Source organism: Heterocephalus glaber, unplaced genomic scaffold (genome assembly GCF_053883595.1).
Source record: "Heterocephalus glaber isolate CG9 unplaced genomic scaffold, H.glaber_assembly_v1.0 deba00001813, whole genome shotgun sequence".
Lineage (NCBI taxonomy): Eukaryota > Metazoa > Chordata > Mammalia > Rodentia > Bathyergidae > Heterocephalus > Heterocephalus glaber.
The window spans coordinates 135,112-160,175 of record NW_028258484.1 but is presented as its reverse complement, the minus strand read 5'-3'; the positions used below and the strand labels follow the sequence as shown (position 1 = coordinate 160,175).

Here is a 25,064-nt window from a genome sequence, read left to right as displayed (position 1 = left end):
AGCCTGGATGATGATAATGTTTGAGTGCAAGACGCTGGGATTACAGGAGATGAAGGCCTGGTTTTCTGGCACCAGGAGAATAACTGTAGAGGGAATTCTTAAATTCCATCCATGCTGCGTCGTCAGCTCAGCTAAATTCCTAAAGGACGGAGCCGGGGATACGAGAAATCACCAAGGGACGGTGGGCCCTGTCCCCTCTTCTCCACTCATCCGGAATGGCCCGGCCCCGGGACTCTCCACACGCTGGGCGGCGTCTGCCTCCCAACCCCGCCTATTCGGCCACATCTGAACAGCCGGAGAGTGGAGCAGGAAGGAAGTACCCAAACCGCCTCCAGGGCGTCTCGGTGCGTGGATCGCGTTCCGTCTGCGCCTGGCGCTTCCTGTCTGGCGTCTGACCCTCCGCCCCGGCTCGCCCTGCGCGCCTCTCCCCTCCCATCTCGCTACTAATTTCCTGTTGGAGCCACTCTGTTCTCAAGCCACCCTGGGGCTCCTCCACCCAGCACCACCATCCTCCTTCTTCCACCCCTACACCAGAACGCCCCTCCTGCCGGGAACAGCCCCGAGTCCGCCCCAAAGGCTTCTCTAGCCTAGCTCGCTGTCCGGACCAGAGGCACTAGGCGGGGCCTCGCAGTCACGTGGGCCGTCCAGGCCAATGGGCTTGAGGCTTGGGGTGAGCTCCGCCGGGTCTCCGTGGGCGTTGGGACTTTGTCCGAGGTGGAATCTGCGGCCAGGGTCAGCTGTGGCTTCCCTCTCGCAGGAGGAGAGACAAGTGAGAGGACAGACAGGCGCACCCGCTCCAGTTTCCTTCTCGCCTGCCACGCACCTGTGCTGCAGCGCCCCGGGACCTCGCCTTTCTCCTCTGGACTAGCCATGGAGCGCGAAGTCCAGCGGCTTCGGCAGGGGTTCCGGTCCGGCCGGTCGCGACCGCTGCATTTTCGGCTGCAGCAGCTCGAGGCCCTGCGGAGGATGGTGCAGGAGCACGAGAAGGACATCCTGGCGGCCATCGGCGCCGACCTGTGCAAGGTACACTTGGCTGCGGGGAGGGTCCTGGACCACATCTTGGTACCACCGGCTTGGGGACCGCCTTCCGCCTGAGCTTTTGCTTTTTCTTCTTTTACTTATTTCTGAGGTACACCCCCCAGCAATACAGATAAAAAATAAGTTTCCTGCCGACTTTCCAGATACTCTAGCCTTGCTGAGAGCCAGCCTATGTAGCTGCAGACACATTGGAAGTGCATACGTTTCCTGGCTTCCGTAGTTATGTGAATTGTCTTTAAATTCTTAATTATTATATTTGTGGCCTTCTTGTCCATTTTTGTGTTGCATTTATGGTCCGTTTACTTACGATTTCTAGGAACTCTTTGTGTAGTCTGGATGTCAGTAATTTATCAGCCCTGCGTATGGCAGATATTTTTTCCTGGGTCTGTTTCTTGACTTATAACTTTGTTTATGGTTTCCTTTGTAGACAGCGGTGTTTTAGGTTATCATTTCACGCCCATATTTTCCTAGTGACTTCGTATGGGACAATGTTAGCTCAATGTTCCTCAAACTCTAGTACACTGACAGTCACTTGGAGATTTTGTTCAATTGCAAATTTGTGGTTCAGTTAGTCTGGGTGGGATCAGAGACTCCAAGTTTCTAATGAGGTTTCAGGTGATACCATGCTGCCTCTTTTGGAAGCACACTTGTGTTTAGGACATGAATGTGCAATATTCTTTGTATTTTCTAATAATGTTTCTTTTTTTTTTTTTTTTTTTTTTGAGGTACCGGGGATCGAACTCTGGTCGTTGCGCGTGCGGCCTTCCTCAGGGTTTATCATTATCCCTTCCCCAAAGATTTCAAGGAATACTGACAGCAGTGGTAGTAACACTAGTAACTAAAATTTCTTTTAGAGTGCCTTTGGTGGAGAGGGACTATGATATTAAGACAAATTAAGTCGAAAGCCTGTATATCATTTATTCTACAAGTATCAAATATTTGTGTGTATAATTACTAAAGAAATACAAGTTCTCTTCCCTTGAGAGTTTTAAACTTAGTTGAGAAAATGTGAATATAGTTACAAACCAGTGTATCAGTAAGATAAAGGTCAGAAGCATATTTGCTATGTAAAGTATGATCAAAGTAGGCTGTTATTCAGGGATAATGTTTAAGCCTAGTTTTAAAGGGCTTGGATCAGTGCAGAAGGATTTAGAGGCATTGCAAATATTAGAAGGGAAGTTTAAGAGGGTACGAAAGGAATCAATCTGTATAGCAAACCACCTAGTTTTGATAAGGCATATGTATCTGGCCTGAGGTTTTTGACATCCAGGACCACGTATATCATACACATTTTGCAAGGTTAACTGTGATTCTCTTTTACCAGAATGAATTCAATGTATACAGTCAGGAAGTCATTACCGTACTTGGGGAAATTAATTTTATGCTGGCAAATCTTCCTGAATGGGTTACTCCTAAACCAGCAAAGAAGAACCTGTTCACCATGCTGGATGAGGTCTATGTTCAACCAGAGCCTCTAGGAGTCGTACTGATTATTGGAGCTTGGAACTACCCATTTGTTCTCACCATGCATCCACTGGTGGGAGCCATCGCTGCAGGTGTGGTGCCAGCTATGTCTTTATACCTTCATAGAGGGGCTTATTTTTTTCATGTTGATTGTTAATTAAGGATAATGGCTAACTAAATACATTTATTTTGGAGGTTATGTCTTGCCTTGGTTTACACCAGCAGAAAACAAAAATATATATGTATATGTGTATATGTATTAGATATTTATCTGAGATTTGTATGACTATTTTTTGAAGTACTTGGGGAATGAATCTATGAAGGCGAAAGGCATCTGATTCTATAGGCAGAAGAAGAATTTGAAGTCAGGTATCTATGTTCTAATATGGTTTTAATTGCTATCTCTGGCTTTGGCCCAACCATCTGACTGTGCCAGATCAGTATCTTCATTCAAATAAAGGCTGTGGGAGTAATGCTGCTTAGGTGTATAGCAGGTGACTAGAGATTAATTTCTTTGGAGGATCCAGATGGACAACTTTGTGTTGACATACCATGCTTAATAATTGAGGTCAGAGAGGAAAAGCCAAGGGCAGAAGTAAGAGAAAAGTGATAGAAGCCGGAGGAGTGGGAAAGGCAGATGGAACATGTTGTCAGTGACCTGAAGATAATGAGAACTAAGGAATTAGCAGATGAGAGGGAGAAAGTGAAAAGAAAAACTGAGATGAGTCCTGATGCTCATTATGAGGAAAAGCAGAATTAAGAGGTGGAGAAATAATTGGAGTACTGTACCTAGCCTGTACTTTCTACATGAACATTATTTTTGGTTAAAGTTAAAGTTAATCAAGTCTTAAATGATACTCTTCTACTTTTTATTTTGTTTAGGAAATGCTGCAATTATCAAGCCTTCTGAATTAAGTGAAAAGACAGCCAAGATCTTGACTAAGCTTCTCCCTCAGTATTTAGACCAAGTAAGATTATCTTGCCCCATCTTCAACACATCTGTTTATTGTGGAAAAAATACATTTGATTTTCTTGTTGGTGGATGGCATTGCTCATTGAGAAGCTGTTTGCAGTTTCCATATGCTGCCAACAGTGGGCTAAGAAGTTCCAAAGTATGTTGTGAAATAAATATATTGTTGCCCAATATATTTAGGCCCATAGCTTCATAAGTATATCTACTATTTACAGATCTTCTACTGTTTGGGATTTCAGATTAATCCTTATTCACATTTACATATCATTTTAGATTTACTTATTTAATGAATTAATTAATGAAGGGCTGGTACTGTGCTGCTTACCAGCACATTTTTGTCACAGACACTTTTTTTGTTCTATCAGACTATCATAATATTGTATAAGAGAACTTTAGCTTTAAAAATGTGCATGTTTGTGATATGAACCATACAGGAAGAAAGTGGTCTCATGAACCAGCTAGAGGATCTTTACACTGGATTAAAGTACTGTTGTAGAGTATCAGAGGCTGTATAAGAGGAGTGATTTCCTTAGCTACAGGGTGGTTTATTGCTCTGAATCAGAGGTTCTCTCGTCCTCCTAGGGAGCAAGTTTATGATTAATTTGCATAGACATTTGCTGCAGGAAGGAATCTTTATTTAGCTTTCAACAAAAGACAAATATCCTAGCTGTACTGAACAAGTTAATTTATATTCTAGCTGTATTGGGTGTGTTAATTTATAATGACCTTGAAGCCAACTCTGGCACTTGGAATAATACTGTTCTCTGTTACCGTGACACTGTATGGCAGTCGACAGAATGATTTTGTTTTGATAGCTGTGGTTATCCAATCTAGAAGGATAAAGTGGAAGATAGTGATTTACAGCCAGAAAATGAAAGATGGTCCTGCATTGCCCCTAACCAGGAGTAAATTTTTCAATTTGTCCTCATAGGGAGGATAATAGTGTCCCACCTGCTTCAGTTAGATTGTTGGGAAATCAATCACATATGCTTTCTAGATTAAGCCATAGAAAAGTTAAAACTTGAAACATGGTAGGTGGTTAAACTAAGAAGTAAGAATTAGCCTTTCAAGCAGAGCGTGGTTGTGCATGCCTGTAATCCCAGCACTCAGGAGGCTGAGGCAGGAGGATCACTGGGAGTTTGAGGCCAGTCTGAACTACATAGTGAGACCCTGTCTCAAAAAAAACAAACAAAAAAGAACCAAACAAAAAAACCCTCAAACTAATTAGCCTTTCAAAGAGCAGGAGATCAAATGGAAACACAATGTTCACAAGCCAGCTTTCCTTGCCATTTGTTCTCATCTGTTATTTTTCATGCTGCTATTGTCCAAAGTGTTTTCTCCTTTAGAGTAGCTGCTAATAATAGCACAGTGCTCAGTCCGTAGAAGCTATGTGAATTCTCCCAATAACATAAGAAAAACTAAGATGCAGAAATGTTCCTGGCCTAAGGTCACATACTCTAGTGAGTGGAAGAGCCCAGATTCAGTCCAGGTATACATTCGACAAACAGACTTGGTTTCTACTTTGGGTTAGCCCTGCTTTGTGTTGTATAGAGAAAAAAAACCATTCAAATTAAGACATGCAGCTAGCTGTGACCTGTCTGGTGGTCATTGACGGCAGCTACTTCACCCAAATTCTCAGCATCCACACCACACCACACTATGTCACACCACACCCATCTCCTGCATTTCCTTGGTTGTGTCCAACCATTTGCTGTCATTTGTGCTCATACTGAAAGATTAGACTCTCCAGTTAGTTTCTTATAGGTTGATGGTTCCCAGATGCCAGCAGACTTTCTCTGCTTGTCCTTGGTCACCTCCCTTTCATTGCTCACAGAGACTGGTCATTGGTCTCCTATTTTAACATGTTAAAGAAATTACTGATATAACACAAAAAGATTAATTTGGCAGTACAAATGTATGTTTCTCTTTCTTTGAGGAACTGTATGCTATTATTAATGGTAGTGTTGAGGAAACCACAGAGCTTCTGAAGCATCGATTTGACTACATTCTCTATACGGGAAATGCTACAGTTGGAAAAATTATCATGGAAGCTGCTGCTAAGCATCTGACCCCTGTGACACTTGAACTGGGAGGGAAAAGTCCATGTTATGTTGATAAAGATTGTGACCTAGACGTTGCTTGCAGGTAAGATTGGCTCTGGTTTTCTGAGGTTTTTCCCTGCACAATTGAGGGTTTTTCTGATAGGCTGATGTTATCCTTTGCATTTGAACCCCATGCCTTAAATTAAGCTTTTGTGGTTGATATGCTTAAGAGTAACAGAAGTCTTTCACAAACTCTCTTTTGCTGTTGTTGAACCACATGTCCTCATATCAATGTGATTGTCATTAGGAATTGGGGGGAAAGTTCTTTCTTTTTTTTTTTTCACTTTATTAAATTCTTTTATTGGTACATTGTAGGTATACAACACAATTACATTTCTTATTGGGAATTGTACCTTTACATAATGCATCTTGGTTCTTATTTTTTCCCCATTCCTAGCCCTCCCTTCACCCCCTTCACCCTTCCCTATTTACAAAGACTTTATTTCCATTTTTTTAGGGGGAAGTTCTTTCTGTTTTTGAGATTATAGATAAATCTGGCAAGAAATTTTAAAGATTTGCTAGTAATTGATCAGGAAGTAGGTAATCCAAAGTGTTTCCTGTACTTAATAAAATTAGGTTGTTTCTGCTAAGGCAGGCTTAGCTGTCAGAAAGTACTAAAACCTAGAACTGCCTCTGCTCTGGGTGTGTGGCTTTCTCTCTCCTTCAGATATGGGGAGCCACGGGAAAGGTGAGGAAGTTAGGGCAGGGTTACAGGATTTCTTTGTTCATAGAAGCAGGATTACCAGAACAGGAGACTTAGAGTAAACTTTGTGGTTGTGAGGTTGTGTCCATGCATAGGAAGGGTTTTCAGAGTGGGAGAAGACTCCATGTAGAGGGAAGTGGTTACAGGTGCTGGCGGAACATTGAACATCTTGCCAGCAGATCCTAAAGCCACAACTAGAAGAAGCAGAGTCTGAACTGAACTCTTGTGATGCAGGACAGCTGTTTAGCTGGAGAAGCGAGGGAAAGGGGTGTTGGAAAGATGTTTATTCACTTTCCTGAAGCAGGGAGTGGGTTCACTGATTATCAAGTCCTATTTCTCCAAGCTGAGAACTTTCCTCCTGTAGTACTTAGACTGTTTTACTTCCATTGGAAAATACAATCTAAGTTCTAACCAACTATTTTAGAGATGAGTTTATTTTTGTCAAAGAGTACTGGGGAAATATTTGGCTGGAAAACACCACAAAATTACATAACAAGTGGAAATTTGACTTAATCTTTCAGCTCTTCTGGGTTTTTTTCCCCCTCAGACGCATAACCTGGGGAAAGTTGATGAATTGTGGTCAAACATGCATCGCTCCTGACTATATTCTCTGCGATGCCTTGCTCCAGAATCAAATTGTGCAGAAGATTAAGGAAACTGTGAAGGTCTGTTTTCAATCCATCTGATTCCACTGATTTCCGTAAGACAGGTGTTTGTAGGCAGCATTGTTATCCCTTCGTCCTGTAGGAAAATTCCAGTAGTATATGTGACTGAATTAACTTACTGGCTAATTGGAAATGCTTTGTGCACCTTTTACAGAACGGGAGCAAGGTTAGGTTGATGTAAATCCACTCAGACTAACTAGTTGTTTGTTGATGGTTATTTGTGGTATATACTTTAAGAGAAGTTTAATAGCTGTGTCTGTGGATTTGTAAGAATACTACCAGTTCCTTGAAGTGTATTCAGAGACACTTTTGGCATATTGGCCTTTACTGATTAAGGTTATTAGTTCTTAAGTATGTTAAAGGCCAAGGATGGCCAGTATTGTAAAGGAGTGAGTCAATGAAATACCTACTTCTGACGTACCCTTTAGATAGTTATCAGTCTCTTCAAGTGTTTAAAGGTCTATATGAGGGAACCAAAGAAGGGTGGGTGGTAGTATCCTAAGCTACGACTTGAAGGAAATGTAGGATTTAAGTTGGCAGAAAGGAAAGGGATGACCAGTGTTACTAGTTTTAGGGGTAGGAGGGGGTCACTAAGCCCCCTTGCTGAAACAAATTATTGGAACAGTCATTGCTCACCCAACCAGTGATAATTGAGCATTAAAAGAAAATATAAAAGAGTAACATATGATCAGAGAATGAAAATTGTGTACCAGGAAGTTTAGGGAGATAGGGTGAGGTGCTCAGATCTTGATGTGAGAATTAGACATTAGTGTTGCAACTGATGATGGACCTAGACAAGGAGAACGTGAAAGTTGGCCAGGGTTAGGGAATCTGGGATGGAAGAGGGAGTGATTAAAGATATCTATGAGATTGAAAATACTGGGGAATTAGAAAAGTGCTTAGTTGAGCATAGTGAGGAACTTAGTCCCAATGGAAGAAGAGCCCCTCTGCCTACATTTTGAGGCATTTATACTACAGCACAGTGGTTCTCAGTGGAGCTACATGTTAGTCACTAGACAGCCATTTAAAAATGAGTTTCTAGTCCATATCCTCCAAAGATTCTAATTCAGATGGTCTAGGGCCTCTAGGTGATTTTGTGATGCAGTCAGTATTGAAAACCATTGTTGGTGGCCCTGAACCTGGGACCTCTGAACTTACATATCAGCAAGCTGCCTGGGTGATCCCTGCCACCCACACTTGAGAGTTGGTTTTTAATGGTGGGGGAATAATGATCATTTTGCTTTGAGATAAAATTCAGAGTTCTTACAAGGCTTTGAAGTGATACAGCAATTCAGTAGTTTTGGGTTTGTTTTACCTAATAAATATTGATTATATGCTTCTTGCAATAGTTTACCAAAGCTGTATTCTGATCTTTTGAGTGGTTTCACTATTATCCATGACTAGTGGAAAAACTACTCCAGAGAAAACACAAATCAACAAAATAAATCGATTGGCAAACTTTCTTTGAAGGGCTGGGTAGTAAATGTTTTAAGGTTAAGACTAGAGGGTCTTCTCAGCCGCTACCTATTGTAACTTATTGCAGGGGAAGAGCAGCCACAGCCAATGTGTGTGCAAGTGGGTGACCCAGATTCAGAGGCAGGCTCTCTCCCTGCCACCCAGTGCCACACTCACACTCAGGAAGACTGGGTAGGCTGCAAGAAACCCACAGAACCTCATGGAAGCCATAGATCTGTTGGGGGAGGGTGATTTATTTTCTTGTCTTTTACTTGCCGAAAGCTTAAGCTTGCTACTGCATTACTGCTGAATGCTGGGGGGAGAGTAGTGTTGGATTCTGTGTGGATATAAAAACAGTTCGATTTTACAGCATGGATGAGTTTGAACTTAAAGCAAATTGAAATGTGGGTCTTTGTGACAACTTGTATTATTTTCAATAGGAATTTTATGGAGAAAATATAAAGGAATCTCCTGATTATGAAAGGATCATCAATCTTCGTCATTTTAAGAGGATACAAAGCTTGCTTGAGGGACAAAAGATAGCTTTTGGTGGGGAGACTGATGAGGCAACACGCTACATAGGTAATAGAAATTCATCCTTTTCTGTGGGAAGATGGCAGTTTGTCAGTTTTACTGACTCCACTTATTGACCCCAAGTAAACTATTATTTATATAGTGTTTTATTACTAAACTACTAAATTTTTTTTCTAGTATACTGCTTTTCTTAAAAACTAGTAAGTGCATATATGTGTATACATGTTTAATAACACCACTTATATTGTACTAGTTTTTTATATTTATACATAATCTAATTTTTTTCTCCTAACATCTGAGTTATACTCATCTGAGAAGCAGATTAGAACTTTACATAATTACTTCTGGTTCATGAATGGGAAAATAGTACAAGGGAGGAAATGGCTTCACCTCAATTCCACAATTAGCCAATGACAGGACCACTCGGGAGATGTTTTGATCTTTTGTGTGTGGCTTTATTATTTGCTTATCTTTTTTGTATTTTTTAATTTTTTTGCCATGAATATATATTGCTTTTAATATTAAATACATTTTTCTAAAATAATGTAATAAAGTGGCTGAAGAAATGGAGACGTTTGGTGGGCAAAGAAGCTATCCCAAATTGCTTTATGTATTCCCTTATCAGAATACCATGAGTTAGGGCTGGGGATTTAGCTCAGTGGTTTTGCCACCTGCTGCACAATCGCAAGGACCCGAGTTCGATCCCTGGTACCAAAAAATAAAAAAGAATACAATGAGTTAGCCAGTCCCCAACTTTAGAAAAGCAAAGGGAGCTAGGTGTGGTGGCACATGCCCATAATCTCAGCACTGGGAAGGCTGAAGCAGGTGGATTGCTGCGAGGGTTACGTAAGTGAGTTCAAGGCCAGCCTGGACTACATAGTGAGAACCTAGTTTAGAAAATAAAACAACAAAAATAAAAAATGTAAAGGAATAATGAGAAGTTTATTCTCTTATAATACACAGTCCTGAGCACTCCTGGTTTGGGTAATTCATGCCATCAAAAAAAAAACCCCGAATGCCAATTCTTTCATCTGTGTGTTCTCCCATCTCTGGCATGGTAGCTTTGTCCCCTTCTAGGCTAATCAATACCAAGAGGAAGGGTCTATCATGATTAGCTTGTTCTGATTAGGACTTCCCCTGAGCTGGAGCTAGGGCACCTCACTTGAGCATATGATGATGCGCAGGAGTTGGATGTACAAACCAAATTGGTTCTGTGATCTAACGTGGGCAGTGGGTTTTGGGGAGTGGTTTATGTACTCGCAGAATGTGCTGCAGAGAGCTAGCCTTAGCCATGTTGTCCAGATAACCTGGTAGAAACTAGAGGAAGGAGGAAGAGTCAGCTTGTTATTGCCAGATATCTTTTAGTTGACCCACTGTATTTACAAGGTTCTGCTGAATGGTGACCTACACTAGCATGGACACTGGGACCCTCTACACAGCTTCCTCAGCCTCCCTTTTACTCTCCCTTTGTTGCTTTCCCTTTTTAGACAGAACACTGAACTCTTGAGGAAATCTTGCCTACTTGATCATGTTTTCTTAATCTGTTTAACAGTTATACTAAAGATCAGTGAGACAATGTACAGAAAGAGCTTGAGTTAAGACTCAGTGTTGATTTGATTCAGACTGTCTGTGCTTCCAGAAAGGCTTGGGAAGATGTAAATACGACATCTGGTTCAGTATGCCTGTGGCTATGAACAGGGTTGCATGAGAAGAAGAAAAAGATATATCTGAGTATATATCTTTCTTTTGATTTGCACAAGGATCCTCTAATTCACTTGCTTTGAAGAGACTTACTGGCACCATTCAGTCATTACTCAGGGCTCTTTTTCAGTTGGAAATCAAACCCAGGACCAGCACATGCTAAAAGGACCTTTTTTTTTTTTTTTTTTAATAGATGTAACTTGGGTGAGGGAGGGAGTGATTGGTGACCCAGTGAAACATATGTAAGATGAGGGTTTTGCATTTTTATTTTCCACTTAAGTGTTTTCATTTCATTCTGTTTTCTTTTCAGCCCCAACAATACTTACTGATGTTGATCCTAAATCCAAGGTGATGCAAGAAGAAATTTTTGGACCAGTTCTTCCAATAGTGTCTGTGAAAAATGCAGATGAAGCCATAAACTTCATAAATGAACGTGAAAAGCCCCTGGCTCTCTATATATTTTCTCATAACAATAAGGTAAATGTGAGAATAGTGAGAATATCTCACTATTGTGAGCGACCATCATGCCGTATTTCTTCTTTGCTGAAAAGTAAATGATGGCTTATATGTATATCAAAGTCCACCTAATGAGTTTGTACTCATAGTTTGTTGTCTTGGGTAATGAGGTCCCCAGGTTATCATTATATCCTTCCCCCTACTCCCTGGGATTAGATCTTAGTCCACAAGGGTGAGTGTCACAAAGCTTTTGACTCAAACAGCTCCTGTATAATTAGAAGACTTACATGTATCGGCATTCACTTCTGACATGATTCTAAGCGCCTGCCTAACCCTGCGAGCAAAATGGCATTCACAGCCACTCACATGGGGCCGAGGAGCACAAGGACTTCTGGCACTGACATGCAAGTGATTGTGATACCTTGGGTTTCAGGTTCTCAAATGACGTTTATTGTTAGACTGATAGAGCTGTTTCAGCTGGTTGAGCAGCTCTGCCACCTTTTGCACGGCTGATTTGTGTTGCTAGATGATTAGTGCTGTTAAGGGACAGTGGCCTCCATGTGGGCAAGTAGGTTCTGAAGAAATGGGAAAATGAAAAGGGGAAAGATAGGATCAGTCAGTATGAGAAGTTCATAAGGCAGATGTTTTCTGGAAAACTGGTGGGAAAGTAGAAGCATATCATGTGATAGTTTCTGAGCTTAGAATGCTAATTAGATAACAGCTAGTTAGTTACAGGTATTTGAAGTGAGACAGATGTGTGGGACTCGGTAAAGACTGTATTCATTCAACAGTGGCCTGCCATGTAAAGTGACCATAGATAATGTGGGTGGGAAGCCTGAAGCCTGCAGTCTGTTGGTCAGGATGCAGCTCAGTAGGGGCACTTCCTGGCACTAGATCACCTGAGGTCACTTGCAGTACAGACTTGACCCTTGCCATGAAGATCTGTCAAGCTCTTTGGCACCTAGCTGAAGTAACTTTTACTAGTCTGATGTCATTGTGCCTTTTTGGTTTTTAGGTTAGCCAGCTACTTTTTTCTTAAAAAAATAGGATGCTAAGGCCAGGGATTTAGCTCAGTGGTTTTGCCGCCTGCTATGCAGGCACAAGGACCTGAGTTCAATCCCCGGTACCAAAAAAAAAAAAAAAAAAAGGATGCTAAATTTAAGATCCTAAATACTTTTTGCATTTTATAAAGACTAATACCTGTCATCATATGCTATAATTTAGAGGAGAGATTGAGAAATAATACTTTAAAGACTGGAATATATTGTAGTCTGAACTGTTTTTTTTTTTTCTTAAATTATTTTATTGGTACATTGTAGGTATACAACACAATTACATTTCTCATTGGGAACTTGTACCTTTACATGATGCATCTTGGTTCTTATTTTTTCCCCATTCCTAGCCCTCCCTTCACCCCCTCCACCTTCCCTATTTAGAAAGAATTTATTTCCATTTCTCATCATTTTTCCTTTCCCTTCTTTCCTTTCCCCTGCCCCTTCCACTACCCCTACCCCTTTGGACATTTTCTTCCTATTTTGCATTACCGAGTACTCATTCTAATAATTGGTGCATTTTAGGTATACAATATAATGGCATTCATCATTGGAAATTTGCACCTTTACATAGTCTCTCTTGGTTCTTATTTTTCACCCTTGCCCAGCCCTCCCTTCAACCTCTCCATTCCTCCCTATTTACAAAGATTTTGTTCCTATTTTTCCATTTTCTCATATTCCATACCCTTCTTTCCTTTCCCCTACCCCTCCTACTTCCTTCCCCTTTGCCCCTTTTCTTCCTATTTCACATTACCTATTGTACATTTAGTCCTTATTTACACTTTCAGTTTCTCACACCAGAGAAACTATTCGGTATTTATACATGTGTGTCCTATTTATTTCACTTAAGAGTATTGCCTCAATGTGCATCCATTTAGCTATAAATGTCTCTAATTTCTCATTTTTTATGGCTGAGTAGTACTTCATTTTATAAAAAAAAACACATTTTCTTTATCCAGTCTCCAGTTGATGGGCATTTGGGCTGTTTCCAAGTTTTAGCTATCACAAACTGCTGCTATGAACATGGGCGCACATATATCACTGTGGTATGATTCTTTTAATTCTTTGGGGAAGATCCCCAGCAGTGGAATAGCTGGGTCAAATGGGACTTCCAGTCCTAGTTCTTTGAGGTATCTCCATACTGATTTCCACAGTGGTTGCACCAGTCTGCACTCCCACCAGCAGTGGAGCAGGGTTCCTCTTTCCCCACAGCGCTGCCAGCATTTGTTACTGGTTGATTTCATGATAGCAGCCATTCTTTCTGGAGTGAGGTGGAATCTCAGCGTTGTTTTCATTTGCATCTCTTGAATGACCAGTGATGTTGAACATTTTTTCATGTATTTATTTGCTATTTCTACTTCCTTGTCTGAAAAATGTCTGTTCATTTGAACTGTTCTTATAAAAGGCCCTTTGCTTCTGTTTTGGGCAGTACAACTGTAGGTGCTGTTCATGTGAAAGACCTGAAAGTTCAGGGCTAAGTCCTTTGGTGTGTGTACAGGTTGAAGTACTGGGGCCCAGGAGTGCCTTGGAGGTCAGATTTTGGAATATTTGCTTGTACATAATGAGATTAACTTGGGGATGGGACTCATGTCTAAACACAGAATTCATTTGTTTTATATAGACCATATATCCTAAAGATAATTTTATATAATATTTTTAGTAACTTTGTATATGAAACAAAGTTTCAAATGTGGAATTTTCTACTTGTAGCATATTGGAATTTAAAACATTTGGTATTTTGTAGCATTTCAGGTTTGGGGTTTTCAGATTCAGATATGTAACCTATACTAGATGTGCATCTGAGAAGTTAAATATCATTCTTGTTTGGTAATTAACATAGTTTAACAAGGTTTGACACAGTGTCCTCAAGCCTGAGAACTTCCACTGGCACACAGAGCCAGGCTGTGCATTCCCAGAGCGCACAGACCTCTGACTGCTCCCTGAGGTGAGCGCTCCCTGAGGTGCAGGTGTCACTAATCAGGACTCCTCTGGTCTGTTCCTTAGCTCATCAAACGGATGATTGATGAGACATCCAGTGGTGGTGTCACAGTCAATGATGTCATCATGCATTTTACACTCAATTCACTGCCCTTTGGAGGAGTGGGTGAGTATAACCTTCTCTTGCTCATGGTAAATCTGTCAGGAACATTGCATTTTTCAAGACATTTGTGCAGGCTATTGACAGAGCTGGCTGCTGCTTATTCCTGCAGGTGCCAGTTTGATTGTCCTCTCCTGAGAGAGGCCCTCCCCTGCTGCTTACTGGGCAGTGGCTTCCTGATGCCCTGTACCCTTGTTTATCTCAGGGTGAATCTGTCCTGTTGCCCTTTCTGATCTCAGTAGCACTGTCCACAGCTGCAGTTATTTTGTTTACTTTATTGCTTTATTTGATTATTGCCTCCCAGATATAAGAAATTGGGGGCCAAGAATCATATCTCAAATTAGTAAGATATTTTCCCTCTTTCTCTCTCTTTAAAGGAGATAGTGAAAAAAAGGTTCCAGACAGGGAAAGATAGCAGTCAGAGGCTTTTCTGATGTCCACTTGTTTTCTTCTCAGGGTAACTCCCAGTGGTAATCGGTTGCTATCTGTACTGCTTCCTTAGCCTTTAGGGAGCGGCAGCCACCCCTGGCATATTCCTTTCCTGGGTTGGAGGACAAGATGATAAGCACGAGGACAGAGATTGTCAGTTAGTCATGGTGAATACAGGCCATTGCCTTTGGGATGTGCCTTGCTTCCCTCTCTCCATCTGAGATGATTGCCTTGCCTTTTTATTTCTTCTTTAAGATCTAAGTGATAGGCCTTCCTGCTGTCTAGTAGAGATATTACAAAATGACCAATGTGGAAAAATTCTTCTAACAGTGAGAAAACTATAAAAGCAACTATCTTAAAACACCTCCCCCAAAAAGAAAAGAAATGAACAAACAGGGTGGGGATTTAGCTCAGTGGCACTGCATCTGCTTCACAGGTGCAACATCCTGAGTTCCATCCCCGGTACAAAGAAAAGAAAAGCAAAGCCCCTCCTTTATTCTCTTTACTTGTAGTAGCATAAATTATTCCATGGATTGAATGGCCCAGTTTGGCAGGACCATAAACCTTATTCTATGGCCAGGGATCCTTGGCCTGCTGCCTGTGAGTGTCACAAGTCCTTTTCTGGGATGTAAACATATTGCTGAGACACAGCGCAGTGCTTGACAAATATTTCTTTCCAGGTTGTAGTTTGTTTTTTATTTTAACTGTGGTTTGAAACTTTTATATGGTCAAGCCCATGATACCTGTGGAGTCTACTTTGGCTTAGACCACTCTTCCCTACTTTAGCATTAGATAAGTATTCATCTGTACTTTCTTTAAATTTTCTATTTTTTCTTTTATGTTTAACTTTGGAGTTCATTTTGGAATTATTCATGAGTAAGAATCTACCTCTATTATTTTTTTTCCAGAGAATAATCTATGCTGGGACCAGTTTTTAAAAAGAATAATCATCATTAAGTCATCTATACTAAATTAAAAGGTCACACTTAAGGTTTTCTCTTTGGTTTCATTATCTTTCCAGCTTGTCTTTCTGGGTTAGTGCTACAGTTTTTTGTTGGTTTTTTTTGGTACCAGGGATCAAACTCGGGCCCTTGTGCTTGTGCAGCAGGCGCCAAAACCACTGAGCTAAATCCCTGACCGCCACAGTTTTAATTACAGTAGCTCTATAGTTAGCTTTGATGCTAGCATTTATTAAGTGGATGTGTACCAAGTACTGTGCTGAGTGCATGCATTTTAGAAACCAGTAGTGGTAGAGCCAGAGACTGAGCCCAAGTTGCCTGTCACTGAAACCCCACAGGTTTAGCCAGTCCAGTAGTTTGCTCCTCAGGAATAGTACTGCTTCAGTATCTGAAAATAAGTCCCTCTTTGTTATTTTTCAATGTTTTCTTGCTTTTTAGCTTAATTAATTCTTCCAGGTAAACTTTAAAATCACTCCTTGTACTCAAAGTGTACCTTTAAAATCCCTTGGGATTTTGATTAAAATTGGTTTAAACTTAACAGTTATTTTGGGAAGAATTTATGTCATTCAAATGAGGAGTGTTTTTTTTGTGTGTGTGTGTTAAATTCTTTTATTGGTACATTGTAGGTATACAACACAATTACATTTCTCATTGGGGATTGTACCTTTATATAATGCATCTTCGTTCTTACTTTTTCCCCATTCCTGGCCCTCCCTTCACCCCCTCCACCCTTTCCTATTTACAAAGACTTTATTTCCATTTTTTCCATTTCTCATCATTTTTTCCTTTCCCTTCTTTCCTTTACCCTGCCCCTCCCACTACCCCTACCCCTTTGGACCTTTTCTTCCTATTTTACATTACCGATTATTCATTCTCATCATTGGTACATTTTAGGTATACAATATAATGACATCCATCATTGGAAATTTGCACCTTTACATAGTCTCTCTTGGTTCTTACTTTTCACCCTTGCCCAGCCCTCCCTTCAACCCCTCCAGTCCTCCCTATTTACAAAGATTTTGTTCCTATTTTTCCATTTTCTCATATTAATCCCATTCCCTTCTATCCTTTCACTAGCCCTCCCACTTCCTTCCCCTTTGCCTCTTTTCTTCCTATTTCACATTACCTATTGTACATTTAGTCCTTATTTACACTTTCAGTTTCTCACACCAGAGAAACTATTGGTATTTACACATGTGTGTCCTATTCACTTAAGAGCATCGCCTCAATGTGCATCCACTTAGCTATAAATGTCTCTAATTTCTCATTTTTTATGGCTGAGTAGTACTCCATTTTATAAAAAAACCACATTTTCTTGATCCAGTCTCCAGTGGATGGGCATTTGGGCTGTTTCCAGGTTTTGCCTATCACAAACTGTGCTGCTATGAACATGGGCGCACATATATCACTGTGGTATGATTCTTTTAATTCTTTGGGGAAGATCCCCAGCAGTGGAATAGCTGGGTCAAATGGGACTTCCAGTCCTAGTTCTTTGAGGTATCTCCATACTGATTTCCACAGTGTTTGCACCAGTCTACACTCCCACCAGCAGTGGAGCAGGGTTCCTCTTTCCCCACAGCCCCACAAGCATTTGTTATTGGTTGATTTCATGATAGCAGCCAATTCTTTCTGGAGTGAAGTGGAATCTCAGTGTTGTTTTCATTTGCATCTCTCGAATGACCAGTGATGTTGAACATTTTTTCATGTATTTATTTGCTATTTCTACTTCTTTGTCTGAGAAATGTCTGTTCATTCCAGATGCCCATTTTTGGATTGGGTCTTTAAATTTGGGAGGTCTGATCTTTTTAAGTTCTTTATAGATTCAAGATAGTAGACCTTTGAGGAAGAGCAGGTGAAGATTTTTTCCCACATTGTGGGTTGTCTCTTCACACTGCTGGTGGTTTCTCTTGCTGTGCAGAAGCTTTTTAATAAGAAGAGATCCCATTTGTTGATTGTTTGTGCTAGTTCACGGGCAACTGAGGTTTTGTTCATAAAATCTTTTCCTACACCGATGCCTTCAAGGGTTCTACCTAACCTCTGTTCCAACTGGTTCAGGGTTTCTATTTTAATATTTAGATCTTTAATCCATTTTGATTTTAGTTTAGTGCATGGTGAGAGATATAGGTCTAGTTTTAATCTTTGGCAAGTTGAAGCCCAATTTTTCCAGCACCATTTATTAAGGAGGCTATCATTCCTCCAGTGAGGGTGCTTGGCTCCTTTGTCGAAGATGAGATGGCTGAGTGTGTCTGGCATTGTTTCTGCATCTTCTAATCTGTTCTACTGGTCCTCAAGCCTGTTTCTTTGCCAGTACCATGCTGTTTTTATCACAGTAGCTTTGTAGTATAGTTGCAGGTTGGGGATTGTGATACCCCCTGCCATGTCTCTGTTACCTAGAATTGCTTTTGCTATTCTGGGTCTCTTCTTGTTCCAAATGAATTTTTGGATCAAGGTCTATGAAGTATGCTGCTGGGATCTCAATTGGAATTGCATTAAATCTATATAGCAGTTTTGGAAGTATGGCTATTTTCACTATATTAATCCTTCCTACCCAGGAGCAGGGGATGTCTGTCCATTTTCTGATATCATCTTCAATCTCTCTTTTCAGAGTGCCATAGTTTTCAGAGAAGAGGTCTTTGATTTCTTTCATTAGGATGATTCCTAGGTATTTCAGTTTTTTGGATGCTATTGTGAAAGGAATTATTTGCCCTATTTCTGTCTCAGTGAGTCTGTCATTTGTGTAGAGGAAAGCTATTGATTTTTCTGTGTTGACCTTGTAACCAGATACTTGACTGAATTTGGTTATTAAGCCTAGAAGACTTTTGGTGGAGTTCTTGGGGTCTTCTATATAGAGTATCATGTCATCTGCAAATAATGACAATTTGACTTCTTCATTTCCTATCTTTATTCCTTTTATTTCTTTCTCTTGTCTAATTGCCGTGGCTAATGTTTCCAGAACACTATTGAACAAGAGTGGTGATAGTGGACATCCTTGTCTTGTTCCTGATTTGAGTGTGAAGGATTTCAGTTTTTGACCATTTAGTATGATATTGGCTGTTGGTTTTTCATAGATGGCTTCTATCAGTTTGAGGTAGAGACCATCTATTCCAATTTTTTGTAGGGTTTTTATCATAAATGCATGTTGGATTTTGTCAAATGCTTTTTCTGCGTCTATGGAGATAATCATATGGTTTTTGTCCTTGGCTCTATTGATATAGTGTATTACATTAATTAATTTTCATATATTGAACCATCCCTGCATCCCTGGGATGAATCCCACTTGATCAGGGTGTATGATCTTCTTGATGATCTTCTGCATTCTGTTTGCCAGTATCTTATTAAGGATTTTTGCATCTGTGTTCACTAGTGAGATTGGCCTATAGTTCTCCTTTTCAGTTGGGTCTTTCTCTGCTTTGGGGATCACGGTGATGCTTGCTTCCAGGAATGAATTTGGGAGTATTGCTTCCCTTTCAATTTCATTGAAGTGTTTAAACAGTAGTGGCAGCAGTTCCTCTCTAAATGTCTTGTAGAATTCAGCAGTAAATCCATCAGGGCCCAGGCTTTTCTTAGTTGATAAGTTTTTAATTACATTTTCAATTTCATTGCTTGATATTGGGTTGTTCAGAATTTTTAGGTCTTCATTCAACTTTGGTAATTCATATATATCTAGGAATCTGTCCATTTCTTCTGTGTTGTCCATCTTATTGGCATATAGGTTCTGGAAGTAGGTATTGATGATCCTCTGGATTTCTGCTGGGTCTGTTGTCATTTCACCCTTTTCATTCCTGATTGCATGGATTTGGGCCTTTTCTTTCCTTTTTCTGACAAGGTTCACTCAAGGTTTGTCAATTTTGTTGATTCTTTCAAAGAACCAACTCTTGGCTTCATTGATTTTTTTGTATCATTCTCTTAGTCTCCATTGCATTGATTTCTCCTCTGATCTTTATATTTCCTCCCTTGTATGAGCTTTGGGGTTGTCCTGCTGTTCTTTTTCTAGAAGCTTGAGGTTCAGCATCAGGTTGTTTAATTGGGCTCGTTCTGTTTTCCTAATATGCGTATTCACTGCTATGAATTTCCCTCGTAAGACTGCTTTCATTGTGTCCCATAGATTCTGATATGTTGTGTTGTCATTGTCATTTAATTGAAGGAACTGTCTGATTTCTTCTTTAATTTCCTCTGTGACCCATTGGTTATTCAGAAGTGTGTTGTTCAATTTCCACGTGTTTATGAAATTTTTTGAGTTTCTTTTGTTATGGATCTCCAATTTCATTGCACTATGGTCTGATAATATACAGGGGATAACTTCAGTTCCTTTGCACTTACTTAAACATGTTCTGTGTGTGAGTATGTGGTCTATTTTGGAGAATGACCCATGTGCAGCTGAGAAGAATCTGTTTTCTGGTTTTGTGGAGTGGAAGACTCTGTAAACATCTGTTAAGTTCGTTTGTTCAAGAGTTCGATTGAGTTCTAGTATTTCATTACTTATTTTTAGTCTAGTTGATCTATCTATTTGTGACAGTGGGGTGTTGAGGCCCCCCACTACAATTGTATTAGTGCATATATGACTTTTCATGTCTGTTAGTATTTGTTTTATATAGTTGGGTGCACTAGTATTTGGTGCATAGATATTTATGATTGTCATCTCTTCCTCTTGGATTCTTCCCTTTATAAGGATGTAGTGTCCTTCTTCATCTCTCTTAATCAGTGTTGGTTTGAAATCTACTTGATCTGCCAAGAGGATAGCTACTCCTGCTTTTTTTCGGGTTCCTGTCACATGGAGTATTGTTTTCTACCCTTTAACTTTCAGTCTATGAGCTTCCTTTTGAATTAAGTGTGTTTCTTGTATGCAGCATATTGTTGGATTTTGCTTCTTGACCCATTCTGCCAGTCTATTTCTTTGGATTGGTGAATTGAGACCATTAACATTGATGGTTATAACTGAAATCTATTGACTTGTCTTTGCCATGACTTTTTCTTTTTGTTGGGTTCTCCCCCTTTCCATTTAATTTCTTGTCATGCCAGATGGGTTCATTCTGCTTTGCTTCCTGGGGTTGTGATCCTCAATGTCTGTTCCTAGGATATTGTGTAAAATTCTTTGGAGTGCTGGTTTGGTATTCACGAAGTTCCCAAGGTGCTCTTTGTCATGAAAGTCTCTTATTTCTCCATCCATTTTGAAAGATAGTTTTGCAGGGTACATCAATCTGGGTTGGAGGCTGTTTTCTTTTAGGGCTTGGAATATGTCACTCCAAGCTCTTCTTGCCTTGATGGTTTGTGTTGAGAAGTCTGCTGTGATTCTGATGGGCTTTCCTTTGTATGTGATTTGTTTCTTTTCTCTCACTGCTTGGAGAACTTTGTTCTTCTGTTGTGTTTCTGGAATCTTAACAATTATATGCCTATGTGTAGATTTTTTTTGATCAAGGCTATTTGGAGTCCTATATGCCTCACTTATCTGTATGTCAAGCTCTTTTCCCCTGCTTGGGAAGTTTTCGGCCATTATTTCTGTGAAGAGATTTTTTATGTCATCTGCACTCTCTCCTGTTTCTTCATTGAGCCCAATCAGTCTTATGTTATTCTTCTTTGCATCATCTAGCAGCTGCTGGATTGATTTCTCATGTTCCCTTATAATTATGAAGCAATTTTTCTTTTCCTGGTCACTAATTGCAATCTTATCTTCTCTATCTGAAATTCTGCCCTCACATTGGCTCATTCTGCTGTGTAGACCTTCAATGGAGTTTTTCATGTCCTAGAAATCTATTTGCATCTGTTTTATGGATTCCATTTGTTTCTTATGTTGGGATTCCATCATGTTCCTCAGTTCCTCTCTAGATTTATTAATCATGTCTTGCACTAGGGGCACAATTTCTCCTGTTATCTGAGAAATTATTTCTGATTTCATTTTTTCCAGATCCCCTTTTGTTGCCAGTTCAGTGGGTCCAGGTGGTTGAGTATCAGAGTGTTCCATCTCACTTCCCTTTGGGCTTGCTGTAGGTGATCTGGAAGTCTGGTTTTGAGACTTATTTATGTGTTTTCTCATTTTGACTGGGGCAGGGGGTTGTTAGCGCCTGCACGAATTACCTCCTCTGAGCTGGGTGAGGTGGGCCAGGGGCCAGGAGCAGCGGTAGGGATGGTGACCCAAAAGCCCTTTCCTGTGTGCTGGGAGCAGTGGGAGGGATGGTGACCCGGAAGCCCCTTCCTCTGGACTAGGAACAATGGGATGGTGGCTCAGAAGCCCCTCCCTCTGGGCTGGGAGCGGTGGGAGGGATGGTGCCCCGGAAGCCCCTTCCTCTCGGCCAGGAGCAGCGGGACAGAAGGTGGCCCAAAAGCCCTTTCCTCTGGGCTGGGAGCAGCGGGAGGGATGGTGACCGGGAAGCCCCTTCCTCTGGACCAGGAGCAGTGGGACGACGGCTCAGAAGCCCCTACCTCTGGGCTGGGAACAGTGGGACTCAGCACCTTGGTCTGGTGGTCTGGTGTCCTCTGCGTCTTTGTAGTGTGGAATCAGGTGGCTGCCTGTCTGCAGCGGGGTAATTCGGTGTCTTCTGCCCGACTCAGGACCTCAGTAGGGCATGCACAGACCTGCCTGTCTGCAGCAGGCTGATTCGGCGTGTTCTGTGCTACTCAGGACCTAGGTAGGGCATGGGCAGACCTGCCTGTCTGCAGCAGGGTGATTCGGCGTGTAAAATGTGGAGTCTTATCGGGAACATGTTTCATCTCTTCATTTATATAGCTGTGTTATATCCATCAATAAAACTTTATAGTTTTCTTCATATTAATTCTTTACTTTTCATTTCCATTTAAGTGTTTTTCACCCAGTTTTTCTTCTGCTCTTTATACATTTTCCCCTAGTTCCTTCCTATCACAGTCATGTCTTTGGCTGGCCCCTCCTTCTCAGCCCTCCCTCAGGTTAAGAGTTTCTCAAGGTTCTGGCCTCTGGCCTTTGCTCCAACTAGTCTTCCTTCCTGAATGATCCCTTCCCACATCTTCAGCTGCTGCCCAAGCACTGCTGATTCACGAGGGCCCAGTCCCAGTCAGTAAACTGCCCCTACCTCCAGTTGCCCTGCCTTACACCACTGTGTCACACTTGCGCTCTTCCCCCTGCCCAGCACACTGCTTCCTTTTGTCCCTTTGCAGCAGTCTGTTGTGCAGATAATGAGTTAGAGAAATGAAAACTGTCACAGAGTGTGGCTTCTTAGAGGGCTTCTTTTCACTTGCTTAGTGTTATGGAGCTGCATAACCCCGTCATCCTGGTCTTTGTTACTGTCCAGGGGAGTAGAGGAAGCAAGTGAATGAGTTGGGACCGTGGATAAATCCGGATGGAAAACTGGGAAAACAGCACACTTTGAACTTTAGAGTCAGACTGAACGAGGTTCATAGTCTAGCTTCACTTTTTATCAGAGATACGACCTTGGGCTAGTTAACTGATTATGTAAGCTCTTTTTCCCTCTCTGGGAACTGGGCTGATGATAACAGAACACAGTGGGGTTGTATCATGGAGAATTAATTCATTTAAACCCTTAGCATAGTCCCTGGCATAAAAGAGAACCACAGCCATAGACGGACTGCAAATTCTTGCCCTGCTCTTAGAAAGTATCCTGGTGAAAGGCATATTGACCATGCCAGGGACACAGTTGGAAGGATTTTCTCAAAAGAGACACTTCTGGCAGAGAAGGTGGGCTGGTGGACCCCAGGCAGCAGTGTGTGCATGGGTTTTCTGTTGAGATGAAGAGGTAGCCTGTGGCACCTGCAGTGAAGCTCGTTTTGTCTGTTTCCTTCAATTCAGGTTCCAGTGGGATGGGGGCGTATCATGGAAAACATACTTTTGATACTTTTTCTCATCATCGTTCCTGTTTATTAAAAAGTTTGAAGAGAGAAGGTCCCAACAAACTCAGATATCCCCCCAGCAGCCAATCAAAGGTGAACTTGGCAAAGTTTTTCCTGCTGAAACAGTTCAACAAAGGAAAACTTGGGCTCCTGTTGCTCACATTTCTGTGTGCGGCAGCAGCTGTGTTCTTCAAGGTGAGTCTTCTTTCCTCACAAGGTACCAGTTCTTCTGGTCCTGCCCAACTAGCCGCCACATGTACTTCTTTTCTCCTATCTTTGGAGTTCCTTTATTTTATGAATTAGTTGTATCTTGACCAGTGATGGCAAATCGTTTAGAGACAAGTACCCAGACTGCAACCCCAGACCCTCTTCTTTATTGCAAAGTGGCGACACTGCAATTAAATCTGAATACTGACTGAGGTTTAGTTTAGAAAAAACAACTCTACATTAACCTCTTTTGTATTAAAAGAAAAACAACATGTGTGCCATATGTTTGGTGCCACTGATTAAGATTTTACATTAGCTTTTAGTCTCAAACAGAATTGATGAACCACAGCCTGCTGGCCAACTACCTGTTTTAGTAAATAAAAGTTCTTGGTACATAGCCACACCATCTTGTTATAATCTTCAACTGCTTTCTTGCTATCATGGCAGAGATTAGTAGTTGTAATAGAGACTGAATGGTCCACAAAACTAAAATTTTTACAGACTATAAGTTTGCTGACCTTTGTTCTTAGGGTTTAAAAAACTGAAGAGCTTGCTTATGGAATCCTCAGAGGTTCACCCCCTGCTTCTTTTGGTATCAGTCTTCCTTACTCAGCTTTAGTTTTGTTCTTTTATGCACATGAAATCAGCATGTCACAGGGATGGTGGAGAGAATCCTGTGGTTGGTGGAATGTTGGCAAAACAACTTTGGTGAGGGAAATTTTATTTGGCTTGAGTCTTTCCTCCAAAGTTGATTATGAGATACTTTGTCTTTGGTCATTGGTTATCACAGAGGTGGGCTTCCAAAGAAGCCTTTGTGAGAGTTGCTTTTTTTGGGCAGTTTGTGTATCTCTGGGGTGAAGGAGGGATCTGTGACAATAAAAGTTAAGGTGGAATAGGGTAAGACCATTGTGTTTTGGGTACCCTTAGTCAGAGATCTGAGGAGATCCATTGAAAACATCGACAACATCAGTGAAGAATGGGCGTGAGAGAGGCAGGAAACAACCATTTAATGGAAGTAGCTATGTTTATTATCTATATTTTCTTTAGAGTTTGAAAGGGGATTGGCTGATCTTACAGTATTATAGCTTTGGTGAAACTTATGGTATTGGAGGTACTAGTTGCATTTGAAATCATTTGGGTTTTCTCAGAAATATCAAGCTGTGCTGAGGATAAAGGCCCTGTTGCTCTGTCTGATAGTTCACAGACTGCTTTGGTCCAGTAAACAGAGATGAACAGGAAGTTTCAAAGCCCAGCTCTATCTGTTAAGAGTGAGGTAGGAACTCCCTTGTTTTTGTTTTTGTTTTGTTTTTTCCTGTATGTAAGGTGGGATACTTTGGGATATGTTTTGTTTTGTTTTTCTACAGCTAGAGGCTTAGGGATTGTTTGAAAAAAAAGAATCTTTAACTTACCTGT

General features: G+C 41.0%; 1 protein-coding gene across 2 annotated transcripts in view; it reads left to right on the top strand.

Moving 5' to 3' along the window:
- The first annotated feature begins 448 nt into the window (after positions 1 to 448).
- Positions 449 to 25,064, top strand: part of Aldh3a2 (aldehyde dehydrogenase 3 family member A2) — a 34,564-nt gene continuing 9,948 nt past the window's right edge. The window contains exons 1-10 of one of the 2 annotated variants that reach the window (XM_087203907.1): positions 449 to 1,023; positions 2,363 to 2,594; positions 3,385 to 3,470; positions 5,412 to 5,620; positions 6,828 to 6,945; positions 8,841 to 8,982; positions 10,946 to 11,112; positions 14,148 to 14,247; positions 23,404 to 23,639; positions 24,800 to 24,924. In XM_087203907.1, the coding sequence (XP_087060033.1) occupies positions 871 to 1,023; positions 2,363 to 2,594; positions 3,385 to 3,470; positions 5,412 to 5,620; positions 6,828 to 6,945; positions 8,841 to 8,982; positions 10,946 to 11,112; positions 14,148 to 14,247; positions 23,404 to 23,639; positions 24,800 to 24,883 (1,527 nt within the window). In that variant the 5' untranslated portion in view covers positions 449 to 870 and the 3' untranslated portion in view covers positions 24,884 to 24,924. The remainder of the gene's footprint in view (positions 1,024 to 2,362; positions 2,595 to 3,384; positions 3,471 to 5,411; positions 5,621 to 6,827; positions 6,946 to 8,840; positions 8,983 to 10,945; positions 11,113 to 14,147; positions 14,248 to 23,403; positions 23,640 to 24,799; positions 24,925 to 25,064) is intronic. The other variant, XM_087203908.1, reaches the window with a different exon arrangement.